We start from the raw sequence: 26,110 nt of genomic DNA on the forward strand, positions 1-26,110 counted from the left end.
ATAGACCCAGATTTTTAAATACTAAATGTAACCCAGTATGTTGTGCGGAATCGACCTAAGAGGGGTTATACAGGGATGCTTTAGCTTCCCTGCTTTTCATCCCATACCTGGATCACACAGTGGCAAGATTAACTGGCCTATAGTTAACCCTTGATTGGACAACAGAATGTATCTATTCTTTTGTATGATTATAACCTATAATATACCACTGGTGAATCAACCTAGAAGCAGATGTAACCTACAGGTAACAGCTGAGTTGAGCCCATTGTGCTGGACACAGATTAGGCCTCACCACTGCTGTTCCCCATTGTTGCATCCTGTTTTGTTTTGCTCTGCCCTCGGCTCAAAGTCCTCACTGGAGGTGGGGATATACACTTTTGTATACCGTTAATAGTAATTATTTAGTGTGGGTATGTATCAGAATGGCCCAGAAAATATCACATTTGCTTGTGTAATTGGCCTGGCATATGAGGCCTCAAATGGTAGTTCTTGTGAGTGATTCTGAAATAGCATAATGTAATTATATCAAAATGTATAGTTGCAGGACCTGTTCTGAACCGGAAAGTGAACCATTTAAGAATGTTTTTTTAATGTGATTTAAAACTAGAGTGATTTTTATACTTTCAGTTCAAAAAAGGTCCCAGATGGTTAGATTTGCCCACTACTGTAATAAGTGTTTCTCTGTGGAATTGTATGAACCATTCTATTTCTTGGACATCCATGAAGGGAAACACTTTGATAGAAATAATGTTTGGATGTAGATATGGTAAACTGTTTTATTTTGAATATGAAGATTTAGATCAAGCTGTTGGCTTCTATTTTAAAATATGCTCCAAACCACCCTTGGGAGTCAGCCTTAGACTTGTGATAACAGAAGAAATACAAGAAGTAGCACTTCTTTCTCTGTCTCACTTTTCCTGCCTAATTAATTATTTCTCATCACCCTTAAGAGTCAGAGATATTTCCTAATTCCTGGGAGAATTCTATAGGTGTCATTATATCTTATCCAGTTGTTTTCAGATCATTTCTTCACATTATCCTTCATGGCCTATACAAACCCTATTAATATTCCTGATTGGCTTTCCACACAAGCATCCAGAGGCGTCGCTCCAAGGGGGCAGGCGGGGTGCGCGCCCCTATGGGGGTGTGGCAAGGGCATTCCAGGAGCGGGATGAGGCGGGATGGGGGAGCGGAGGACGCACCAGTGCACTGGGTGCTTTTCCTCCTTGCTATGCCTCTGCAAGCATCCTATGTTGCTTTTCCCAACATGAAATGGCCTGTAGTGTCACTATGTGCCTTACTGGAGAAAAAGCAATGTCTGGGGGTTACACCTAAATAAGTTTCCCCAGTAAGGAACAGTAATACATTTTTATATGGGAGCAGACTGAAGGCACAACTTGTTCCCACCTCTCTTGCTCTGCCACTCACAACTGAGTTGCTATTATATTACAAACAGCAATATACACTCATACTTAACTGGCATGCAGATGGGCATGTGTGCAATATGCTTGTCTCGCCTTTGCACACAAGTGATGCCTTGCCAGTTTCTGAGGCATTGTCACTTGAATAGGGTTGCTAGCAGCCGTAACTAACCCCCAGGAGCAATTGGAGGGTGTGGACAAGTATGCCTGCATTGTCTTGGTATGCAATGTTACTTCCGGCACCAACGCAGAAGTGATGTTATCACATTGGGAGCAATGCTCTCATATTCATCCAAAACATTGTGATTAAACCTATAGCACTACCATCAGAATGATAACATTTTGCATGGTTGGCAACGCCAGTCTTGCAGAAGTGATTTTTGGCAATAAGACAGCTGCAGGAGAATTGAATCAAAGAAGCTAGGGAATGGGGGGCGGGGGGTGTATGTGAGTGATGAGATTAAGGTGCCCAGTCAAAAGCCAGCTTGGTTCCTGAAGCTGCCACATCAGCACTGAGATCTAACAAAGTCAAGCATTAATGCCCTTCCCTCATGGATGGCCTCAGGTCAGGAAGCTGGTGCCCCATGGTGGATCACAGGCCGCTTTGAGTAGTGACTTTTCCCTCTTTAACTTTTGAGTATGCATTTAATGAGGCAGCTTGAACGATGGAAGGTAAAACAAAGGACCTTTCAGAGTCCCTTGATATCCCAGCTACTGTACCCCATGTCCCAAGCTATCTACCACAACTGCACTGTATGACCTCACTGGCTTGCGATTTTTTAAAAGCTCAAGCCCGCCTTATCAGGCATGGTAGTTTTTTTAATTCATTGGAATTTTTCCCCCCCACTGTCTTTGGCCTTTATTCTGACAATTACTAAGCAAGCTTTGGTTTTTTATCCACTTCCAGATTGCTCTTTCCACATGGACGCATGAAACTGCCGAATCAGACCATTGGTCCACGAAGATCAGTATTGTTTACTCCAGGGGTCTGCAATTGGCCATGCTGGCAGGGACTGATGGGATAGGTAGGCCATGAACATCTGAAGAGCCGCAGGTTGCAGACCCCTGGACTCAGAATGGCTTTGGCCCTCGGGGTCTCAGGTACAGGTCTTTCACATCTGCTGCTGAGGAGGGGTGTATCGTAGTGGTGGAGCATCTGCTTGAACATGCAGAAGGTCCTAGGTTCAATCCTTGGCATCTCCGGTTAAAAGGATCAGGTGGTAGATGTGAAAGGCTTCAATCTGAGCCCATGAAGAGCTACAGCCAGTCTCAATAGGTAGTGCAGATCTTGATGGACCAATGGTATGATTCAGTTTAAGAAGACTTCTTGTGTGATATTATCTCATGCTTTTTAGATGTTGGGGATCGAACCTGGGATCTTGAGTATATGAAGCAAATGCTCTACCTCTACAGCCCCTTCCCCTGTTATTTCCACTCTAATAAGAAGCTGAAAAAGAGACTGCTGAGCAGATGTGGCTGTACAAGAAATCTCTCACTTCACTCTCACCTTTTCTGTCTGTCTGTCTGTCTGTCTGTCTGTCTGTCTGTCTGTCTGTCTGTCTGTCTGTCTGTCTGTCTGTCTGTCTATTTTAATGGAAGCTTAAGACAGGTCTGGGGAAATCCCAATGGCATAGTTTTCTGGGTACCCTTGAACTTCCTGTTGAAATCTAGAAATTGGAAATACTTTTCCTTGACTGTGCAGAGCCTAAAATGGGGTGCCATGTCCAAAAACATTGGATTTTTCAGTCTAGGAATATTTCAAGAGCTAGCATTTCTAGATAGTATAGGCTTAGTCCAACATAACTGTGCATAGGATTGCCCTGTAAGAGACTGAGGTCTGAATCAGGTATCTGGTTCAGATTTCGCTTCTGCCATGAATTCTATGTGGTGTTAATCAAATAACTGGTCTCTTAGCTGCTGTCACTGTTCACTATTTGCAGAAAAGGATTGATAAGTTTAGACTAGTGCAGCTCTGGGGCCAGAGGTTACTCCTGAGTCAGGCACCACAGAGTGTCAAACACACCAGCACAGTCCTGCACCAGCCCCAAGAGCCGATTCTCTCCCCAAAAGTTAAGTAGAGGGGAGGCACTTCTGTGCTGGAACATGACAATGTCTTGTGTGTGAAGAAGAAGGGAAGAGAAGGTCCTGCAGGGCTCAGCAAACTCTTGGTAGACAAGACTGTAAGGGGAGAATCTTCTTCCTTAAGGGGCTTTGCCTTCTCTGTGCGGCAAATGCTATCCTTTGGCTTTTTTTTTTAATAACACTCTATAACACTTTCAGCCAGCAAGACACCTAGTGGTGTCTTTTCTCCTTCCTTTCCAGTTTGTTATTTCCACAAATAAATTTTGTGTTGCTCTTTAACTAGTTTGGTGCCCTCACTGCTGCATAGGCCTTCTGCTACGCTTTATGTGTTTGCCTACATGGGACAGACTTGCTTTCTTACAGACATCCAGTACACTGCCCTTTCAGAAGGCGTGTATGTTTAAGTCAGCCCAATATATGGCTTGTGGGGTATCTAAGATGATAAAATGCTGGCAACACAGACATTACCTGGGGTCACAGTGTGGGGCGTAATTACTGTCTTGCACGAACAAAGAATTTATAGAAACAGAAAAGAACTATCCCAGCCTTTACCATGATTGAACTATGCTTCCCCCATTCAAATGTAAATTGAAAACAAAAGTTTACAAGTCTAGGTGAGACCACTCCTTGTAGGTGGCCACATCCCTTAGCTGGGGTCTCATTGATCTATATCCACCTAAACTGAAGATCTAATATTTAGCTTGGCCGTGGTGGGAGAGGAGGAAACAGAAGGCTTGAGGAGATAAAAGTACATCAGTGGAGGCAGCAGGAAAAGGCTTATGACGATTGCATCCTGGGCACACTGAGAACTGGGGTTAGAAATTTGTTCCTAATGACAGGAGACCAGTAATCTTTGGATTCAAATTGGGGGCACCGGGAGGTAACAGGGAAGGAAAGGAGTACCTGGATATGTATTTCATTCTCCTGTGAATGTCAGCTTCAATCCTCCACCGTAAAACTTCGTCCTGAGAACTAATACGCTTCTAACCTAGGCTCCTTCAGATGCATTTCCAGTGGCTTCCAGCTCCCTGTACTGTAGAGGAGCATGTATGAATAATGTATCCATAAGCGTAGGACCAGTTGTGGGAAGAACTGCACAAAGGTGGTAAATTCAGCAAATTCCTCCTACTCTCCTGGAGACACGTGTTAAAATGAAGGCATTTGTCACTTGATAGAATTTTTTTTCTCAGCTGCTCATACGTAGCTACAGATTGCTGTGTAATTCCAAAGGCCAACAAGGGCCCATTATGCACACCTTGCCTTTAGTTTGTCTACCCCATGGCTATTTGCTCCGCAGTGGGATTTCCTCACGTTTTTCTGGATACACATGAAGAAACCCTACTGCTTGTCCCAAATCCAGCCACCATTTTTGACAACCTCTTCTTTTGGATCGTTGCCCCTGGTTGCCACAGTGATCCGCTGCAACTTTTGCCCTGGTAATTTTTTTTTACATTATTTCAGTGTTCTATCAATGGAAGCATGGCATCCAGGGAGGACAGCCTGGAGGAAGTGCTGCTCTGTGGGTGCAGGGAGGCAGGCAATGTAAAGCTGTCCATACTTAGGTAGGAAAATGTTTTGGCTTTCCCCATGCTTAGAAGATTTGGGGAAAGTGCAGTCTGTGGCGAGGTGAGTGTGACAGCAGGAAAAATGCATAGGTAAGTAAAAGTTTACACCAATGCTCACCGCAGGCCAGACTTGTAGTTCATAAAAGGCCAAGGTCTTCTGCTTGGCCTTTTTTCTGGAGTGAGGAGGTAAGGGTGCTGATGTGAACTGAGTGGAGTAGAGGAGGAAAAGCCAAAAACCTGGTGACCACATAACTTTACCCCAGAATAAGGTTTGCAGATTTGCTCCAGGTGGTTGCTACTCATTTCAATGTTTTCCGGTGCCTATTTTAGTTCTCAAGATGGTCTAGACTTCAGGAGCTATACTTGGGCTCCGTTTTGACAAAGTCTGTATGCCTCCTTCTTGAGAATAATGTGAGGGTTTTGTGCTGTATGGGTGGATGACTCCATAGGGTGTCAGTTTGCTTGCCTCTCACAAGACGTATTCAGAAAAGGACTGTAGCCTTTTGTTCTCTTAGTGTAAGCATAGGAATGTGCAATGTGTCCGCACACTCCTCTTTACTAGACATCCCCATCAGTCAGCACATTGGAATTCCCATTGCGGTCAACACTAAGAGCTTGCTTCTTATCCCTGTGGTGAGACTTCTTATAAAAACCTGGAGCTTTCTGGGGGATCTATTTTAGTCAGATTGTGAATGATAGCAAAAGATAATCAAGCTAGTGCTGAAAAAAGTTTGAGACCACTGGCACCTTTAAGACAAATAAACTTTTATTTTTGGCATAAGCTTTCATGTGCATGCACATTTCTTCAGATACCTTTAGTGCTTGTTACTGATGGAGGATCAACTCAAAGTGGATGAGATTAAGGACCTATTCTTATGTCCACCTTGGCACTCAGCAGCCCTGATTTGGAGACAACCTCTGTGTGATTTGTAGCTGCAAGTGCCATATGTTTTAAGTGAAGTATAAAAACAGAACACTGCAAAAATCGGCTTGCTCCATGCCATTGTGTGAGCTGTCATTGTGTGAGCTGTTTTTTAAAAGAAGTTCTGTTCATGCTGTGAATTAAAAACAAACATCCACATACAGTTTTGCACATGAGCAATTGTGTGTGGTTGGAATTCAACAGAGAACAGGCCGTTGGTTGTGGGTTTTCCAGGCTGTGTGGCTGTGGTCTGGTAGATCTTGTTTCGCCTGCATCTGTGGCTGGCATCCTCAGAGGTGTATCACAGAGAGAAGTCTGTTATACACTGTGTCATAAGAACATAAGAAAGAGCCTGCTGGATCAGACCAGAGTCCATCTAGTCCAGCACTCTGCTACTCACAGTGGCCCACCAGATGCCTTTGGGAGCTCACATGCAGAATGTGAAAGCAATGGCCTTCTGCTGCTTCTTCTCCTGAGTACCTGGTCTGCTAAGGCATTTGCAATCTCAGATCAAGGAGGATCAAGATTGGTAGCCACAGATCAACTTCTCCATAAATCTGTCCAAGCCCCTTTTAAAGCTATCCAGGTTAGTGGCCATCACCACCTCCTGTGGCAGCATATTCCAAACACCAATCACACATTATGTGAAGAAGTGTTTCCTTTTATTAGTCCTAATTCTTCCCCCCAGCATTTTCAACGGATGTCCCCTGGTTTTAGTATTGTGAGAATTGTGAGTGTCCAGTGAGAAGGGAAAGTTTAGTTGCCATCATGGAAGTCCTGGAGCAGCAAGGTAAGGCAAAGTTCCTTAGGGGTCCTTTCCAACTGGGGCGTTCAGAAGCAGCTCAGCAGCTGCTGCCAGAGCAGCCAAGGCGAACCAGTGGGGCAGGTGCTGGTTCAGGCTGCTGTCAGCCTGCCTGGTCATCTGGGTGGGCATGCAGCATGGATGGACATGTATCCCCACCTTTTTCACAGGCCATTGGTCTGGCAAGGCAGGTGAGAGATGCCCCAGCCAGTGGCTCCTCCAGTGTCAGAGCCGTCTCCCCAGCCCTGTGCAAGATTTAAAGCTATGACTTGCTGCCTGGTGGCGCCCCCTTCTGTCCCCTCCTCCATGTTTTCACCTGCTCATTTGCTCTCCTGCCCAGCCTGGTAACAGCCTCCCATCCCCCCACCCTTTCACCCCCCACCCTTTCATCAAGCCACCTCCCCGCCACCACTTAACTCACCTCTCACTCGCCCACCTGCTCATAGTCCTCCCCACCTCCCTCCCCAATTCACCGCTCACTTGCCCACCAGCTCATAGTTCTTCTGGAATATTTTCTACTGTGGAAGCATACTGCTTTTCTACCACACCACTACTGACTGCTCTTATATCTTTTGTTGGGAAAGGGTATAAGTATCCTTTGCTGTGACCTGAAAAGGAGTAGAGCTGTGTCTTCTGAATTTTGTGTTTTGCACAGAGATCAGTGTTGCATTGCTTAGGAGTGAAGGAGAAGGGGAGGAGGAAAGGGACAATGTGGCACTAAATCCCATGGAAAGTAAAGCTCAGGTTAGGCTTTACATGTTAAGCAGCCATGCCACGTGTGTGCTGGTGTTTGTAGTACTAAGCACCATCATCTGTGCAAAGGGAGGTATGTGTTGCCAACAGTTGGGAACGTGTGGCAGGGAGTTCTAGCTTGCCTCCTGCCTTTACTTTATGATCCATCCCATAAGAAGCATATTACAATCCAGTAGGATTGGTTAAAACATTCTTTAGTTTTATAGGAGAGAAATGTTCTTTGTTCCACCCAGTTAACAGTTTGCCTGCATGAACTGTGAACAGTTGGCTTGTTAAACAGGGATGTTGTTTCTAACCTGATAAAATGGAGTCAAAAGTGGCAGCTTGAGAACAGGCGGGCACTGTCAAACTGTTTTGTTTTCGAATGCTAATTTGAGATGAAGGACGTGACTTGATAAAAATTGTCACCTATTTTCTGTAGTTTGTTCCCTCCCCCCTCCCCAAATCTAGACAAAACTGCAAAAGAGTACAGGTTGCAACAGAGGGTGGTTTTAGAGTGAATTGGGTAAGCTGATTGTATGCTATATATTAGAACAGATTTGTATGAAAACTGGCCAATGTGGAATGCTTTATTACTCCTGTCAGGGTAACTAAACAAATGGGCCTAAATCCAAGCATCCAGAAGTGATAACCTCCAGTTTTGGCTCTTTTTTTTTTCTCATTTTGTTTCATTTCACTTCTCTTCAGTGAGTTCGCCAGGATCTTTTCGCTAACCTGTGAAGCATTTGGTATAATCAGCATCTGGACACACTTATGGATCCAGTCATGTCAAAGAAATAGATGGCGATTTTGCTGCTGAGCTATTGAAATATTCAGAAGTGGATAGTCTATAAATGCATTGAGAATTCATTAGGCAAGCAGCCAGTGGCTTATTATGTTGGAGTGGATAATATATGTAATACCATCCATCTCAGTGCAGCTAGGGACATGACGAGGCAAAAACCTTGGGGAGGACAGCCCTGTTGGCAAGAGAGATGGTGCTCAGCAAAGATTCCCCATCTTGGATCTCACCAGTCTCCTGCTTGCACTCTGTGCCAGAATGTGCAGAGCAGCTGGAGCCTAGAGAACCCAGCAGTTGAAATTCCCAAATGAACAAAAAATTAAAACAAAAGCAGGCAACTTTTCAGCACTTTGGGTTGCAGAGACTGGCTTGGAAGGTGCAAAAAGCAATGCCCAGTGAAATCTCTGAAGCTGCTAAGAGATGGTTCAAAATATTGCCAGTGATAAGAGAGCAGGGCATTAGTTCCCTGCAGCTATTTGTTCCTCAGTGATTAGCAGAAGCAGAGTTAATGGCACAAAATCATGTACAGAAGTTGACTTCTGCTGATGTAAGAAACTGCCCCCAGTTTTACTCTGTAAAGTGGATCCTTCCAAAGCGATTTTGACTATTGGTACTTGTGCTCATCAGCAGTAACCATACCAAGCAAACTGGCGCCAAATGGGGGGAGGGGTACAAGGACACATTGCCCTCAGGTGCCACCCACTGCACACACACACCCCTTGCAACTGCGCCTCGGTCCCTTTTGGGCCAGAATGCAATAAAAAGCTGGCTCCCAAACTCCACGTGAAACCTGGAATGTAGAAGGGGACTGACTGTGCTCAGCCTGAGTTGGGCTAATGCCAGGTTCCAATGGGCTCTTGCTGCTCCAATCTCCACAGAGATCGGGTGTGGTTGGCCCCACACCTGACCTCCACTGGAGATGGGGTTTGGGGCAGGATGAGCCTGGCTGGCTGTACTTCACATGGAGGTTGGGGGTGGATCCAGACAGGCTCACCCCACCTCCAACTTCGTGGAGATCAGGCGTGGGGGCCAGCTAGCTGGCCTTTGCATTCAACCTGCATGTGGAGATGGGGCGGGCTTGCCCACCTGACCCCACTCTCAACCTCCATGTGGAGGTCAGCTGTGGTGGGGCGTGGTGCTCAGGGCTTGCCCTGGGTGCCATTTTAACAAACTACACCCCTGACAATGGGAGTGATAATATTTCACCAACACTAAGAATGAGAGAACTTCCCAAGGAGCCCCTCAGTTTTGATCTAGATGTCAAATTAAAGCAAGCTAAATAAGGGTGCTGGTTTCAGAAACTAATAGCTTCCTCTGCTTGTTCTTCATCTGAAATGACATCTATCTCTAGCTTGCCCAAATCAGAACATACGGAAGGTGTGTAGTTTTGTGTTGGGTGACTATATCGTGATATAATCTGCAAAGTTACTATTGGATGTGCAAAGGAACAAGTTAGGGAGAGAATCTCTTGCCCTGTCAGTCATTTGGAGGCGTCCCTCCACAGACTATACTTAGGCATTCTAAAATGCACACATAGTAATTAAAGGATACAGATTGTCAGAGCAGTGAGGTGGGATGGACAGCAAATGTGTCAGGTCATGTAACTCTATCAGTAACAGAAAGATATTGGGGAGATCCCTTTCTGTCTTTTTTCCAAGTCCACAGTTCGGATTAAATATTCGGGCTCGGAGTATGGGCCATGTGAATGTAGAAGATTGCTTTGTAGAAAGATTCCAAAAGCAATTTTCTTGGCCTTTGATCAGGCACAACCATGGATGCTGCCCTGATGAAAATCTTCAGCTCATTTGAGGGAGTAGCATTCTTATGGAAGCAAGGAAACTTAAGATGCACCTGCCCAAGATGGGGCAAGAAGGTTGCCAACAAACCAGGGGAAAATACCCTGTCTATTTAACACAGGGGTAGGGAACCTGCGGCTCTCCAGATGTTCAGGAACTACAATTCCCATCAGCCCCTACCAGCATGGCCAATTGGCCATGCTGACAGAGGCTGATGGGAATTGTAGTTCCTGAACATCTATAGAGACGCAGGTTCCCTACCCCTGATTTAACAGATATGTAATATGTAGAAATAAGCTATAGAAGTTTTTCATGCCATTAAACTAAATATCATCACCTGATAATTTTTACTGTTCAAACTGATAGTGAAGGTACAGAAAGAGGGCCAGTTTCAAAGATGGCAACACTAGGGAACAATCTCATAATTAATTACTCATCAAAATAAAGTGATTTTCTTATTTTACTTATGTAATTACAGCGTTTATTCATTTAGTGAAAGAAGCCAGCAACTGTGTTGCAACTGTCTTTTCCCCTCTAGCATATCTTGGCGTCTTCCCGAGCTATATAGATAGCAGTGACCTAGCAGTCACTTAGCATAAATGGACATGTGGACTTGCATTAATAACATTGGACTGAAACCCTTTGCTCAGCTGGAGGAGCAGGCTCTTAGCAATTAAAACGTGTTTTTTTTCAGGACCCAGAAATATTATTACATTATTGCATAACTCTAGAAGTTCTTGTTAAAAGTTGTGCATCCTAGTAAAACAATCCCTGGTGTGGTTTTTCTGGTTTCTTATGTCCCAGTTAAAAGGTTGTCATTCCCATTGCCCTATTTGGCCACTCCATTCCCAAGAGTTAAGGGCAATTAAAAGGGACAACAATTTCCATTAATTTCCCCACTTCTGCTGCAACCCACTAAATTGCCCAAAATGTTGTTGCTGTTGGTTGTCAGGCCCTCATGATAAACTTAGGGGCACATGGGGCTCTGCTGTGGGAGAAGGGAATTGGTTGAAATCGTAGTCTCTTCTCTTTGGAATGTGTGGTTGAATACTGGCCATTGTTCCTGAATGCAATGTGTATGACTGCAGATGCTGTATGTCCCACTCTATACATCCAAGAGACTTGTCACTCTGCTTGTTACATGACAGAACCAGAGCTCTGCTGGCTGTATGCAGTATAACAAGAATCCCTGACCTTCAAATTTTATTATTACAATCACTGACCAGCAACAACTTTTACATAAAAATGGTCCCTACCCTTTTTAGCCTGCAGGCACATTTGGAGTTCTGACATGGCATGGAGCAACAAAATGGCTGCCAAAACAATGGTTCCCACAGGAGGTGGAGCCAACCACATAATTATTGCCACAGCTTAACTTTAGTAACACAGTGTAGATCCTTGTGCTGTTGATACTCACAGCCAGTCCAATCTCCAATAGTCGATCCAAAGCTTTGTTGGGTGAAAGTGCTATCTGGCCTCACCTACTTCCTAAAAACACTTAACAGACACCAGAAAATGTATTGGTGGGCACCATGACAGGGTGCAGTAGAAGAGAATATTCTGGACAAGTGAGTGGGGGGCATACAATGACTGCCAGTTTTTGTTGTATGAGCAAGTACTGGCACCTTTTCTTGATAATAACTTGACAACCTTGCCCAGGGAATCCCAGAATTAATTTTTCTCTTTCTTTCCCCTCCGGCATTCTTTTATCTGGGCCATTTTTTAAACGCCATGCAGCGCTGGTTAGAGGTGACTGGACTCTGACTCTGTGCTCTCTCTTTTTTTGCCCACAGTGTTGGATCAACTACTTCCGGAACTTAATGTACTACTCAAGTTGTTGGACCATGAATACTTGAGCTCTACCACAATGGAAAAGAAAACAGCTGTCTCAAACATCTTGCAGAAACTGCAGCCCCCTACAGGTCAGAAACTCTTGCTTCTGTTTTCTATCCCTGCCCATCAACCGTTCCCTTATCTCGTTCTGTCGTCTGCTATTTGTGTCATTTTTAAGAACTGGGCAACTTTCAAGGATAAAGGAAACCAAAACATTGATTGCTGTCATGAACCTACAAAATAAAAATATGCTAACAGGGTGGCTATAAGGATATCACTGTTCCATTAAGAGATATTAAAAAAACAAATATGTTTAACCAAATCAGCATTGTACCTTGGTAGACTCTGGAAGCTGCACAGAACAAGGGAAGCACTCTATTCCTCACCTGCAGTTCTCAGTTGTTCACGTTAGTACAAGTTTCTGTCTGTATAGGACACAGATGCTGACTATAATTATGAAGGAATGGCATGGGTGGGTTATTTGAGTTTATGACAGGTAAAGACTATTTGGCTAGTATCAGGGCCTGTGTCTTGCTCCTTTGAAGAAGATCTTGTCAGGGTAGTTTTGAAGGATTCTGTAGGCGAAAGGTTACATCTAGCTGCACTGTGCCCATGGCAAATGGATAGCAGACATAGAACCAAGCCCAATGTGACACCAGGAGATAGCTCAGAGAGTGATCAGTCTTCATTAGAAAAACTGCATAGGTAGAAGGAGCAAAGCCCTTCCCTGCTCCATTGCCTGCCTGGATTTTCTTGGTGGTCTCCTATCCAAATACTGACCAGTCCAATAAGGTTAGCTTCCGAGGTCTGATGGAGCAGGCTAGCCTGGCCTATCCAGGTCAGGGCTAAACATTGTTATATTCTTCTAAATCCATGGGCTCAAAAGGGTGTAATTCTGTTTAGGATTGCACTATTAGATACCAAAAACCTTGTCTCTTACAGTTCAAACAGATTAGAAGATCACATTTGGTTCCATTCTTGAAATGCAAATTGTGGGCTCCTGCAATTTCAATTTATCGCAAAGCTGTGCAGGAAAGGGAGTAGGTATTTAACCTTTCAAGAACTGGACTTCCTGCTTTGTTGTTAACGTTTATAGAGTGTGTGTGTGTGTGGGGGGGTGTTTTTGAAAGGACACATATTACAATGCTACTGCCTGTATATTCCGGCACAGGAACTGAGACCACAGGGAAAGGTCCTCCTGATTGTCTTTTCAACCCAATAAGCTCATCTGGTAGACACACGAGAGATGGAGGTTGGGCAGGGGGCAACCCCACAATTATTGAATCATCTCCCCAGAGAGGTGTGCCTGGCCCCCTCACTTTTGATCTTTAGGTGGCAGCTAAAGATGGTTCTGTACAGAGCAGCATTTAATTAATTTAGCTTCTTCTATGTGTTGGCAGTGACCTATCATTTTAATCTGTTGTATTTTATGTATTTGTATTTTTTAATCTGTGTCTATTGTAAGTTGCCTTGAGTTCCGTAAGGTAGAGGCTAACAAATGGCTTAAATACATATAAATAAATGAAGCAGGGAGCCTGGTTTTGAATAGGGAAATTTAGTGCACGATGAAGGGTTAAAATATTTCCCCTTCATTACCTGGCCTCCCTGAAGGAAATTGAGGGCACAAAAGTTTGCATTTCCTGTTTTATCGATGGAACAAAATGCATGTTCTTTGTTGGGTCTCTTTGAACTCTGAATAGAAGAAACTACTAATTCAAGTGACTGGGCTCTTCTAGAAGCTGCCGATAAAGCTGTCTTCAGATCCTCCAGAGGCTTACGGAAGCAGTTGGAAAATATATAAAACAAGGACAGAGTATAGGGAGAAAGTGTTTAGCCGAATGGGATATGTTGCACCTGTGGAATTGCAGGATCTAAGTATTCCACCTGCTCCTGATTCTGTATTTAGTCATTATTTGTCACAGTGCTGTATTCGTAGACCTTTCTTGAGGGAGGTACATGACTCCCTCTGCTGGAGCATTCCATGCAAATAGAGTCCTCCAGTTGACCTTGAGGAGCAGAAATTAACAAGCATTAAACAGTCCTTGCCTGGTCTACCTTTTTATTTATCTGTGTCCTGTGGGTACATGCAAAACTCTTCTCAATATTTATGGAAGTTTCCTGTGCATGGCAGGTGGAACAGCAAGCTTTTGAAGATGGATAATGTGCCTCATTCTGTTTTTAGTACCCCATACATTCTAAGATGATTGCAGCACTTTTTCCTTTTAGAAAATTGCTGGATGAATGTCATAACAATAATGTTCCTGGGAAATAGAGCAGGCTGTCTGTGAAGTGGTGTGGTCATATTTGTGTGCAAGAGAGAAAGAGAGAGAAGACACCTGTAGCTCTTGAGCCTCCCCCCTTCTGCAAGCAGTGGGAATATTTGGCCCTTCTCTAACTGGACAGGAATTGCTCAGTGTTTCCTGTGGAAATATGTGTTCCCAGTAGCCTTCCTGTTGACTATTTTCTGCTGAGAGAGGAGATTTCCATGGGAAAAATAAATGGCTTCTCTTTCCTCATTAACTCCTCTGTCATCCCTCTACAATACACAGCAGATCTGTTATCCCTTCCCTGTTACTTAAAAATGACTCCATGGAATGGCCACTTCTGGAAAAAGATGACTTCTTATTCTTGCTTTGTATTTCTTGCTCAAATCGTTTTTTCTTTTTCCTTGTTGGCTGCTCACATACCAGGAAGGGTGTCATTCTTCTTTGCATGAAACACACATGTGGGCACTACCTGGTTAGTTTGGCTGAAATTCAAGGAGCAGTAGCTCATTTGGGGCGGGAACTGCTTGTGTCCATGGACTGGAGAATGTAAACATAGGATTCATTCAGTTGGGGCCAATTTAACTGCTATGCTAGAAAAACTATGGCCAAACCCATTAGATAATGCAACTGATTCAAACTCCATTTGGGAATCTGATATGGAACCAAGATTTAAATTTCTGATTCCTGGGTGTCCACCCTATAGCTTACTTGGAAAGTGATATGTTTCATATTCAAGTGAGGAATTCATAGTCCTGTAAGGTAGCAAATCTGTGTTTTTTCTATTTCCCCGAAGCAGAGGTTTTCAAAGAGCAGAGGTTTTCAAACTTGTATTCTATTATTGTGAATCTGTATTCCAAGGCTCCTTGGAAGTTTACTGAGGCACCTTCATGGAAAGATCAATTATGGCAGACACCTTTTCCTGAAAGACTGTTTCCCCACTTCTACTGGCCATATTTAAAATGTTTAGCTGTATAACAGTGCTGGGTGTATTTGCAGTGGGGCAGACCAATGGTGAGGTCCAGTAGGCTTGAATGTGCCTGAAATTCAGAAGGTATGAAAACCTGGATCTCAAGCAATATTTGATTTAACATTTGTCATAATATCATTTCTGCCTTGCAGGGAAGGACGTAAATTACATGTATGTGAATACAGCAACGTTGCACAACGGCACTAGCTTTGTGGAGTCACTTTTTGAAGAATTTGGTATGTACTGCAATCTGCTCCATTTTAATGCTTCTTGTTCAGACAGTCCCTGCTTTCTACATGTTTAATGGTCCTCCTTTGTCTGGGATCGCTGGTTATGAGTTTACACCTTGCAGAAGAAACTCGAGGCACTTGCCCTCATGCTCTTCTTTTCATGGGTCCAGAAACTAAGGGCATTCCTCTATCTGTCCCTTTAATAATTCTCATGAGACAATAAGGAATTAAGTAGGAACCTTGATGAAGACAAGTGTTCAGCTGTTGGAGTACAAGAGGGCCATCCATTCCTAACTGACACTGAATTTCTTTTTAAATCCAGATGCCTATCAGATTGATATAAACCTTCTTTCCAGCAACATCCTAGCTCATGTAGTATTTTTGAATTTATGAGGGAAGATCTGCAAGAAAAATTGGAACCATGCTAATTTAGCAGTCCTCAACCAAGAATCCAAATCTTTCTAAATCCCTACATCTTCAATACCTATAGACCCCTAAACCCCCAAAGTAGTTATTGTTCTCCTCAGCCCAGGCTAAGAGCCATTGTGGTAGAGATCCATGGGGAATAGGATATGAACTGGAACCACAGCACTAGGGAAGGTGAATCAGAGAAGAAAATCCTCAGCACAAGCCAGTTCCAGAATGCTACCAGTTTCCCTGACCTCGAGCTTCACCCTAAGATTGGAGAGCTGCCCCTTCCTTTAGTCTCCAAAAATGCCTCCTTTCCCCATTCTCATTAGTGGCTCAACCTTGTCACTGTAATCCTTACAAGCACCAAAAACAAGTGGGAGGGAGGGCAGTAGAAGCATAGAGAATGAGGAGGCTCTGGCACAAAAGGGAGACTCCATATTTGGTTTCATTATTGCACTGTTCAATGGCTGGATTCTAATCTTCCTCCAGACTGTGACCTGTGTGACCTTCAGGATATGCAAGAAGATGATGGGGATGCTAAAGAAGGCATCAACTTGAAGCTTTCCAGGAGCCAATCAGCTAAAAATGTAAGTGACATCAACCCCAGTTCAGTATTATTCCAACTTTAATTAATTGTGGCTTGTTATGGTGGATCTCTTTTGGGTGCTTGGTGTTTGGAATGGAGCTAGACAGTAGATCAAGAAATCCTGTCAAAGAGGAAGAAACAAATAACAAGGAGCATAATGCAGAGTTGGTGCAAAAATGCAGCTTTCTGCATCAACTGCAGGTTATATAGTTTTGGCATTGACTTCAGTTTTCATATATTGCTTGTAGATGCATAGCCAGGGTTCGGAGACATTGGCAAACAACAGGAGCATGCATGCTGGCACTACATTCCCTTCCATATGCATTCCAGTAATAAAAACACAACCCCCAACAGTTACATAGTGTCCAACGTAGCCAGTGGGCTTAGAAAGGTGTAACTTTGTTTAGCATTTTACTATAAGTAGATTTTTGACCATGTTCCAGTCTTTCTGAAAAAAGTACACATGCTTCCCATGTCCCTCTGCTGAGACATAGGTACAATTATAGAAGAATGCAGGGTGAGGCAAGAGACATGCAATAGCTCTTTTAAAAGAGAAAGTTGAAATAGTTGTTGATCCTTACAGTGCAACCAATCATTCCACTACTGCCTCTGGTAGTTGGTTTTTGCATTGCTCTCTAAACCTGCCTAATCAGAAGAGTATAGCAGAACAAAAGAAATACGTGCAAGCACCATTTCGTCTCTTCCTTATGTCTCTCTCTAGCCCAGTGGAACGTTTGGGGGCAGATAGCCAGATTTGTGAAGAAAGAGGGTGGAGATAGTTGGAAACAACCCACCAGAACCAATATAAGTAGCTTGTTTCTTGCCTTGACTTGAGCAGTTCTTGTTGCGAGGCATTCTGCAGTGCATGCCTTTAATAGGTCATTACACACACTCCCAGGTGAATTGTGCGGTGCCCAGCCAGACACACACAAAAGAGTTCATGGTCAAGCTTAAGTCACTTTACTGCCTGTGCTGAAAGACCTTAGCAACCTGCCCTCTGTTTCTGAATATGTTTCCAGGCTCTGTACACCACTCCAAAATTGCTATGGGCAAGATCCAGGTGGTCTTGGGAAAATAGTTCAGTGGTCTGCACTTTTTTGGGATAAGCCTTTCACTTTCTGATACATCAAAGATGAACCCCCTCCTTCCCATGAAATCCCTGAAACAAACTGCCCTGCTTACATTGACCCTGCATTTGGTCTTCAATTAGACACATAAGCAGCGAGCAGTCAGCATGGCTGGAAACCCCCTTGTCTCATAACTCTGGTTAATATTAGACACAGTTATCTGAATGTATCCTTTCACTAAAGTTTTTAATGTGTGGTCACGTTCAAATAAGACAGCACAGTAATATTTGTCTTGGCCATTTTTCCCCTCACAGGTTTCTGGAGAGCCACCTCCACCATTGCCAACCACCCCTCCCCCTGAAGACTACTATGAGGAAGCACTGCCACTGGGCCCAGGAAAAGCCCCTGAGTACATCACCTCCCACAGTAAGTCTCACTAGAGACCGGGGAGAGAGAAACAGCCGGTTGTCTCCATCTTGACACAACTTTATTTTCAGGCACTCCCATATCAGCCTAGGAAAACAAAGCCTCCTCGTAGATATCTGAGAAGTGACAGGCTTATAATTTGTATGCCCTGGGGAGGAAAATGGCATTCTGTGGGGTGTGTCCTGCTTTTTCCTGCTTCCCCACCCTCCCTAGTCTGTCAGATGTCAGAAGCAGTTGTTTGCTCAGACATGCCAGGAAATAAACCAGCAAACCCTGAGCAGCAGGAATTTGAAGGGCCTGTCTAAGAACTGTCTTTCTCTTCGTTTGCCTGACAGATTAAGGGGATAGCACAGAAATGAATCTAACACCTGCTCTTGTTTCTCATGACTGAATAAATGCTGAGCCTTGGTGGCTCTCCCAAAGATCTTTTAAACCATGTTCCCTGAGTGCAAGCATAGAAATTAAAAAGAAGGTTCAGAAAGCCTATACTGGCCCTGTGTGCAGTACTGTGAATGAGTGATGGCCACCACCCAGGATTCTAGGAAAGGCCTGCCTCAGCCAAGCCCAGGAGGTAAGTGGGGGAGAGTCCGGAGAGGAGTGGGGTAAGGCAGGTTTTGGCTCCAGAGAAACAGGCTCCCCTGTGTGTTGAACTTTGTTGGGCTGTAAAAAAAATGAGGAAGGGGTAGGAGTGGATTACACATTAGTGTTTGAAGGGTAAGTATGTACTACTTACAGTTTCCTGTTTGAAGGGAAAATGTGTACTAAAGGTTTGCTATGACCTGGAGGGACTATCAGGCAAGTCTTCAAGAACTAGCAAGCTTTTCCCAAGCAGGAGTTGTGAACTATGCCACTTGGCACTCTCTGAATGATATCCTTTCTACTCTAGGCTGGGGTGTCTGGCAGCCACTTGGGAACAGGTGGAGGGAGATGACTTTATAGAGTTCTGTTGTCTTGTGCCTACATTGCTGGTCTCTTTTTGTAGTATCATTAGTAGTGAAAACTTTCCTATGCTACCTCTCCAAAGTTAGCCTCATGCAAAGGCTCTGAATTTGCAGCTCATCTCAACACTATCTCCCAACAGAGTCTCTTTGACAACCTCTCTGCCATATATTGAAAACCTTTCTTTGTGCAGCTGTCTGAAATGTCCCATCTGTTTTCTATACAGATAACTCCAGTCCCCGCAACTCAATAGAGGATGGATATTACGAAGATGCCGATAGCAACTACCCTGTCACCCAGATGAATGGAGAACAGAAGAACTCTTGTAGGTAGCAGAGCAAAGATGTGTGGTAGAGCCATAGGGTGTGGAGTTCCCTAACAGCTGTTGGCTCGGTGAATGTGGAACAAATGGAGGCAGTCAGCGTATACCTAAAAGTCTTAGTCCAGGGAACTGACATACCTGCTGTGTGTGTGAAAGGGAATAGTAAGTGACCAGTACCAAATCCCCTTGTTAGTCAGAGGTAGAATTGGGCAACTAGTTCAGTCACATGGATAGACCCACAACCAATGTGTATGGGGTTTTTTTTTGTTTGCTCTATACTTTTTTCAATATTTCTGTTCAGAAACTCGCCTGGCTGTGCAGCCTTCTGTACAAGAAACTTGCTCCTTAAACTTGAAAGTTGGGATTGTGACAAGTGTGTCAGGAGCTCTGTGTAGTCAGTGGGCCATATATTTCTGACTCCTACACTACAGGCAACAGCCAAGCCTGCACCCTGTAAAAACAAACTCTGCTTTAAAAAAAACCTTGAAGAAATCCCTGTCCCAGTGCTATCTAGAGGCTGCACGTATCCTGTTTTGCTAGGCCTTACTCATGTCCCTGTAAAAATTATTTCCCTCATTACTCCCTTTAACTTACAAGAAGGTTATCAGGGATCATTACAGTTTACTCCAAGGTTTGAATTATAGAAATCGTTTGATTTACTCTAACCAGAACCATCTTTTAAAAACGAAAACCTAACTGGAAAAATGCAGTGAAAAGTTCCAACATTTTGTAAATTCAAACCAGGAGTTTATAAGGAAAAAACAGGCTGGAGGATATTAAGACACGATAGCAAGCATATTTGTATTTGGTATATTGAAATCTGGTTCTAGTTGAGGCACACGTGTGTCTCTACATTCCTTGTCTGCAGATAATCCATTTGTACAGGTTGGTCCTGTAACTTCTACCTGCCTTATTCCAGCTGAGCAAGTTCTAGTCTGACATGTGCAGTGCTGAGATCTACAAAATCCAGTCTAGAAACTGTAGGCTTTTACACAGAAAGTGGAAATTAACCTGTGAGAATCGTAGGCAAACTTTGAAAGAAACAGAAATGTGAAGTGCATGTGTTTTAGAAACTACTGTCACCTGTCAGAAAGCTTCTGATTTAAAAACAACAGCAAGGAGAGCTAGCCCCTAAGTAGAGATGACCTTTTGCACATGTGGAGCCATTGACTTTGGCAGTGGCATCATGGATAACAGTGTGTCTTCTTTGTAGACAATGATTCTGATGCCATGAGCAGCTCCTATGAGTCTTACGATGAAGAGGAAGAGGATGGGAAAGGCCAGAGGCTAACACACCAATGGCCGTCAGAGGAAGCTTCCATGAACCTGGTGAAGGACTGCAGGATTTGTGCTTTCCTGTTACGCAAGAAGCGCTTTGGGCAGTGGGCCAAGCAGCTGACAGTCATCAAAGACAACAAACTCCTAGTGAGTTGGTAGCTTGTGGAGTGCCAGAGTATATGGAGGAGAGCAGGAAATGTTTTAGGGAGGAAAGCCAGAGCATCCTGCTCTTGACTCAACAGTGCATTTGGAACTGAGGAATTTGGGTTGGAAAGATCCTCTCTTTTGAGGAACTGACTCTGATTGTTCAGGAAGAGCTGCCGGATAGGAGAAATGGAAGGGGTCTTAGGGTGGCATTTCTTTGCATGCCATATGACAGGAGTCACCAACCTTTTTCAGCTCAAGGGCATCTTTCAACTTCTGAGACAGAGTGGTGGGCACAACCGTAAAATGGCTGCCATTGAAGCCAACCACAAGATGTCTGCCAGCCAAAGCAGAGCCAACCACAAAGTCTCAAGGTTATCTATAACCTTCATAGTAACTCCTCAACATTTCAGGCAGAAGATATATTTGATATGATGCATTTTCATCTGCACAGCTCATCACAAGCCCTACTGGGCAAAAGCCCCACCAAGCCATGCCCGCTTTCTAAAATCACTCGGTAGACATCCAGAAATGTGGCGTTTGGCACCCTAGTGCCCCAGAAACCCTGTTGGGGACCCATACTGCATAGCTTCATGCTCTCTGGGTAGAGGCTACCTGGTATTCATACTTCCAAAATGTGTTGGACACTGGAACGGCAGTATGGGTTAGGCAGCTGTGCCTTTGAAACCTCAGGGGAGACAGCTGTTTCTAAGCAAGAAAAGAGGAAGAGGGCTCAGCATACTTGCTTTGCTGTTTCATTCAACACCATTCTAGATGTAGCTTTTCCTTTGGTAAAAGGGCCCTTGGGGTAACACCATACCCAGATGTGTACAGTGCCAAGGTTGGCTGCAGGTTAAGCACAAACTTTCCTTTTCTTTGAGACCAGTAAGTTTTGAGCTTTTCCATATTTTTTGTCTGATTATAATAATCTTTGTATTTGACTAAGCAGCAAGTTTGTTGCTGTGCATTTCTGACCTTTTCTCCTTGCTCCCCTATCCCATGCTACATTCCTGCTTTTTCTGAACAAGTTGAGAAGGAGCCACAAATGGGCTCAGAAAGAACTTGCTTGAAAGGAAGCTAAAGTTCATAGAATCATAGAGTTGGAAGCGACCACAAGGGCCATCAAGTCCAACCCCCCCTGCAATGTAGGAACATAAGAGTTCTTTCTCTTTCTCTCCTTCTCTCACTTTAGTGCTATAAAAGCTCTAAGCATCGACAGCCACACCTCGAGATGCCCCTCAGTGTCTGCAACGTTGTCTATGTGCCGAAGGACAGACGCCGCAAAAAGCATGAGCTGCGTTTCACTCTGCCAGGAGCTGAGGCTCTGGTGTTAGCTGTGCAAAGCAAAGAGCAGGCAGAAGAATGGCTGAAGGTAACTGTCAGCACCTCAGGCAGAACTCACTTCCCTCCCTACCCCTTCTTCTTATGTTGCCCGTCTCCACCCCACCCCACACACACCCTTGCCGGCCAGCTGTTTCCTTTGAACCCTGTACCCTTCCGGCATGTAGCCCTGCTCCTCTGATAACTTTTTTGGAGATGGGCAGGAGTGGTTGGTCCCATGGGAAAGGCAGTGTTATCTTTTCAGTGGGGAGAGAGTTTTCCTCCATGCTCTTATCATCTTGTCTGATTACGGCACTAGCTGTGGAGCAAAGTAAACCTACCAGCAGGGCAGAACTTTACACCCCCTCCCCATCTGCTCCCCCTCCAATTGTCTGGAATGGCAGGGCAGAGCCTGTTTCTTTACCACCCCCATTCTTTCCTGCCTTTGTTATAAAGTAGAGGAAGTAGGAATTTATATAGAATGGGGAAAGTGGATTTTTAAAGAATTACTTGCTGATGCTATCTTACCCTACCCACCCACCCACCCTTTTGGGAACAGGTGACTACTTGCCTGCCTGAAACACAGGTGGCAAAGCAGCAAAATACCCTGCATGCATTTATTTCATCCCATGTATGAAGAGCTGTTTTTTCTCCCTCATAAGGAGAGAGAGTGTCTTTAGTTTCTAGAGAGAGTAAGCATGTGCAGTTTGAGGAATTGGAATAGAGGTAGGAGTATACAGGTTTGTCTGTTCCTGTACAGAAACTGGCATGTGTGTTGGGCTCAAAGGAATGGTTAAAGCAAGTGATAAGTGATCACTTTTGCTGTCCAGGCAACTGTGATCTCTTGTTCTGGAGAAACTGGCACTCATACATGTGAATGATCATGTATGTATGCTCCAAATTTTAGCTGGCCTCCATTTCAGGGGCTTTGTGAATACTTTACTGTTGAGAACAGGTTTTCTGAAGCTCACTGTTGGTGTACCTGAACAGGAGGGGAAGTTCTGCCAGACAATGAGAGGCCGAAGTCTCAAGGATGGGAAATTGGAGGGTTAGGACACTTTTCTCCCCAAATAATTGTTATTGTATCAATGAAGAATTAGAGGAAAGGAAAAGGAAGTTGGAAGAATAAAAACTAATTAAGCATGAGCAAACACAATAACAATAATGGAGGGTTAGGTCTCTTGATAACTGCGTATTCTTAAGAAGGTAAATGACTCTTGTTTGTTTTATGCATTGGGAAGCATGTAAGGATGCACAAGTGAGAATTACTTTTGCCTAGAAACTTTTTTGAATAAGAGGCAATTCTGTTTGGTGAAGGTAAATTTGATACATAAGGAGAGCCTTGTGGAGTTAGATCAAAACTCCTAGTTCAGAATTCTGTTTCCAGCAGTGGCTTGCCAGATGTATCTGGAAAGCATTCAGGCAGAGCATGAAGCTTTGTCTTGAAAATCCACTGATAACAAAAAATTAAAGATACTAGACTTTTGCAACTCACACGGTGGTGATTTTTTCCCCCAGATACTGATTTTGCATTGGAATGTTTAGTTCCGTAATCATGTAAAGATTTCTTAACTGCTCCAGATGCAGCCGTTAGGCCTTCTGTTTCAGACAGTGGAATGGTATGGGGAAAGAGGGGCTCTAAAACTCTTCCCATACTGTTCCCTGTCCATTTTTCTCTAATGGGGTGAGACTAGTTTGGGGTGGTATTTTTTCAGCAGGAAAATAAAGGATTAAAGACTCCTCTTTCCCCTGAGCCATTCCCCCCTGTGAAACAGCATCTCCCCAACAGCTGAGTTTGGTAACATGACATTTGACCAAACATTAGCAGCTGGAACAAGGGCAGGGATAGCTCTGTTCCCACTATCAGTGCTTATCATCTGCCATGGCCACCAGGTGGTGCTTTATGATCTCTACAGGTGTTGGCTGATCAGTCCTTCCAGTTCAGCCCTATGAGGCAAATCTAAAGGCTGTGTCATAGGGTACTTTTTTTGTCAGGCCTCTCTTTTTCCCGTATACTTTTCCAAGCTCAAAATAGGACAGACCTCCTGCTAGAATTTGTTCTGGATGAAATTTCTTTGATTGACCTGGAAGAAGCATAATGGAACATGTAGCCTGGGTAGAACTTAGCTGGAAGGAATTCTGACTACGATATTTCAATTACTTTTTGATCTGATTTTTGTTTTTATCTTGCAGTGTCCTTTGGCTTGAGTGCTGACAGGAACACAGGCATTTTTAAATGACTATTCCTCCCCGTGTTGGCTGTTTTTAGTTCTTGCCCTTGCTATGTATGTTATTTTTATCTGAGCACTCCCACTCTCCTGGCCTCTCAAGGTTCTTCCTTCCTCAGAATGTTGCTCTGATTGGCATGAATCTAGTAGATACTTTGGTGGGATGGCTAGTCTTGCCTCTGAGAATGTGTTTTGAAATAAAATATGTGAGCCGAGATCTGTAATTCAACTAGGCCTGTTTTGAGGCCTGAAGACAAAGCAGACTGAATGTGGCAGGGCCTGGAAATGGGTGTGTTGGAATAAAAATGAAGGAGAGGCTCCTGTTATGTTCCTCCAGAGCTGACTGGAATTGCTTCACAAAACTTCTGTCACCCTTGGCTAAAAGACTACAGAGGCTGAACATCAGTGAGGCAAAAAGCAGTGCCGTCCAGACAACAGACTGGCTAACATGGCTGCCTGACAAGATGCTAGTAATTTCTAATGGCCAATCATGTTAAAGTAGGACAAAATACTCCCACTGATTTTATTTAAGGCAAGGATAACTAATTCCTGTATTGAGAGAGGGGCTCTTTTTTATACAGTGGTCCAGAGACTGGAAGGGTACTTACTGTCTGATATAGATTTGCTTTCTGATGAGCAGTCCAAATCCAGAACATTGTCACCAAATTAACAAGAAGGTATTCACAGTTACTTACTTGGTCATCAATGAGCATTATATGCAAATCCTCAGAGACATTTAAAGTGAAGCTTAAAATATCTCTCTCTCTCTCTCTCTCTCTCTCTCTCTGTGTTGTTTTTATTTTCCATGTGATGCAAACTTTGGGCAAGCATTGAACCATATTCTTGATGAAAATTTGGTAGGGGCTGGGATAAATTAGCTTTGGGAGCCTTTAGCTGGCAGTTAGCCATCCCTGATTCTGTGTGTTATGAAGTCCTCCACAGAGGCTCTTACAAGAGAAAAGAAAAATAAACTTGCTGTTCCCTCCCTTCTAGAAGTCAACTAAAGTGTTAATTATACATTCCTTCCCAAGTCATTGCTGAATAGTTTGAAGCCCCAGGGTAAAGTTTAGCAATACTGGTGTTTCTACTGCTCTCACTCAGTACTGTAACACCCACAGGTGATCAAAGAAGTCAGTAATTCTAATGGAGGTGGACTGAATGGAACAGAAATTCCTACGTCTCCTATACTCACATGCAAGATGGACCGTGACAAGGTAGTCTGTTTTTCTTACAGATGGTGTTGTTGGAGATGTGGGCAATGGGGTGTGTTATTTGCACTACAGCCACATTTTGACTCCAATCTATGAACTCATAATGAGAAAGTTTAGACTTCGAGGAGACCTTTTGTTTTTCAACACCCATGTAGTACTTTGCTAAGGAGAGGGATTACACAAGATTAAGGCTTTTCTGAAGCAAGTAAAGTGTTGAGTAACAAATTGCAGCATCCTCATGGCACACAGGTGCCTGGCATCAGTTTAAAGTCCCTACTTGAAGTAAAAACCTCTTGAGATCTAGCTTTGGGTATCACGTTAGATTCAGGGAGGCAGGGATGAAATATTATCACCAATTGGGTTGCAGAGGGGGTAGTGGAAAAAAAGAATACTAGTAAGCCTGTGATCTTCTGTCCTTTGCAGAGGTCATCTCAGGACAAGCAAACATCTGACTCTGACAGCGTGGCCACCACAGAGAACAGCTCTTCCATGGCTCAGAGAGAAGCCCATGAGCAAGGTGAGTCTCTACCACTTTTCTTCTTGCCCAGGAGCCAGGTGTCGCTTTGGTGGAGGCAGCACCAATGTCAGCACTGAACCAGAATTGGTGACCCTGTTGTCCTGTGCTTTTCTTTGGGGCTACAGCAGCACACTTCACCATTATAAAGGTGTGCTGTTTCTGGATCTCCTCCAGATAGCAGCTGTCTTCAATTAATTCTTCTTTCATAATACTACAGTGAATGTTACCCTAGGCTATGTATA

The 26,110-nt window shown here is 43.9% G+C and overlaps 1 protein-coding gene across 1 annotated transcript in view; it reads left to right on the plus strand.

Annotated features, from left to right (window-relative positions):
* AFAP1L1 (actin filament associated protein 1 like 1) overlaps nt 1-26,110 on the plus strand; it is an 80,018-nt gene that overhangs the window by 39,757 nt on the left and 14,151 nt on the right. The window contains exons 2-10 of the mRNA XM_048491159.1: nt 11,916-12,044; nt 15,342-15,425; nt 16,320-16,417; nt 17,798-17,909; nt 19,075-19,173; nt 20,384-20,595; nt 21,785-21,964; nt 25,259-25,354; nt 25,775-25,868. Coding sequence (XP_048347116.1) covers nt 11,916-12,044; nt 15,342-15,425; nt 16,320-16,417; nt 17,798-17,909; nt 19,075-19,173; nt 20,384-20,595; nt 21,785-21,964; nt 25,259-25,354; nt 25,775-25,868 — 1,104 coding nt within the window. The remainder of the gene's footprint in view (nt 1-11,915; nt 12,045-15,341; nt 15,426-16,319; nt 16,418-17,797; nt 17,910-19,074; nt 19,174-20,383; nt 20,596-21,784; nt 21,965-25,258; nt 25,355-25,774; nt 25,869-26,110) is intronic.

This window comes from Sphaerodactylus townsendi, linkage group LG03 (genome assembly GCF_021028975.2).
Source record: "Sphaerodactylus townsendi isolate TG3544 linkage group LG03, MPM_Stown_v2.3, whole genome shotgun sequence".
Taxonomy (NCBI): domain Eukaryota; kingdom Metazoa; phylum Chordata; class Lepidosauria; order Squamata; family Sphaerodactylidae; genus Sphaerodactylus; species Sphaerodactylus townsendi.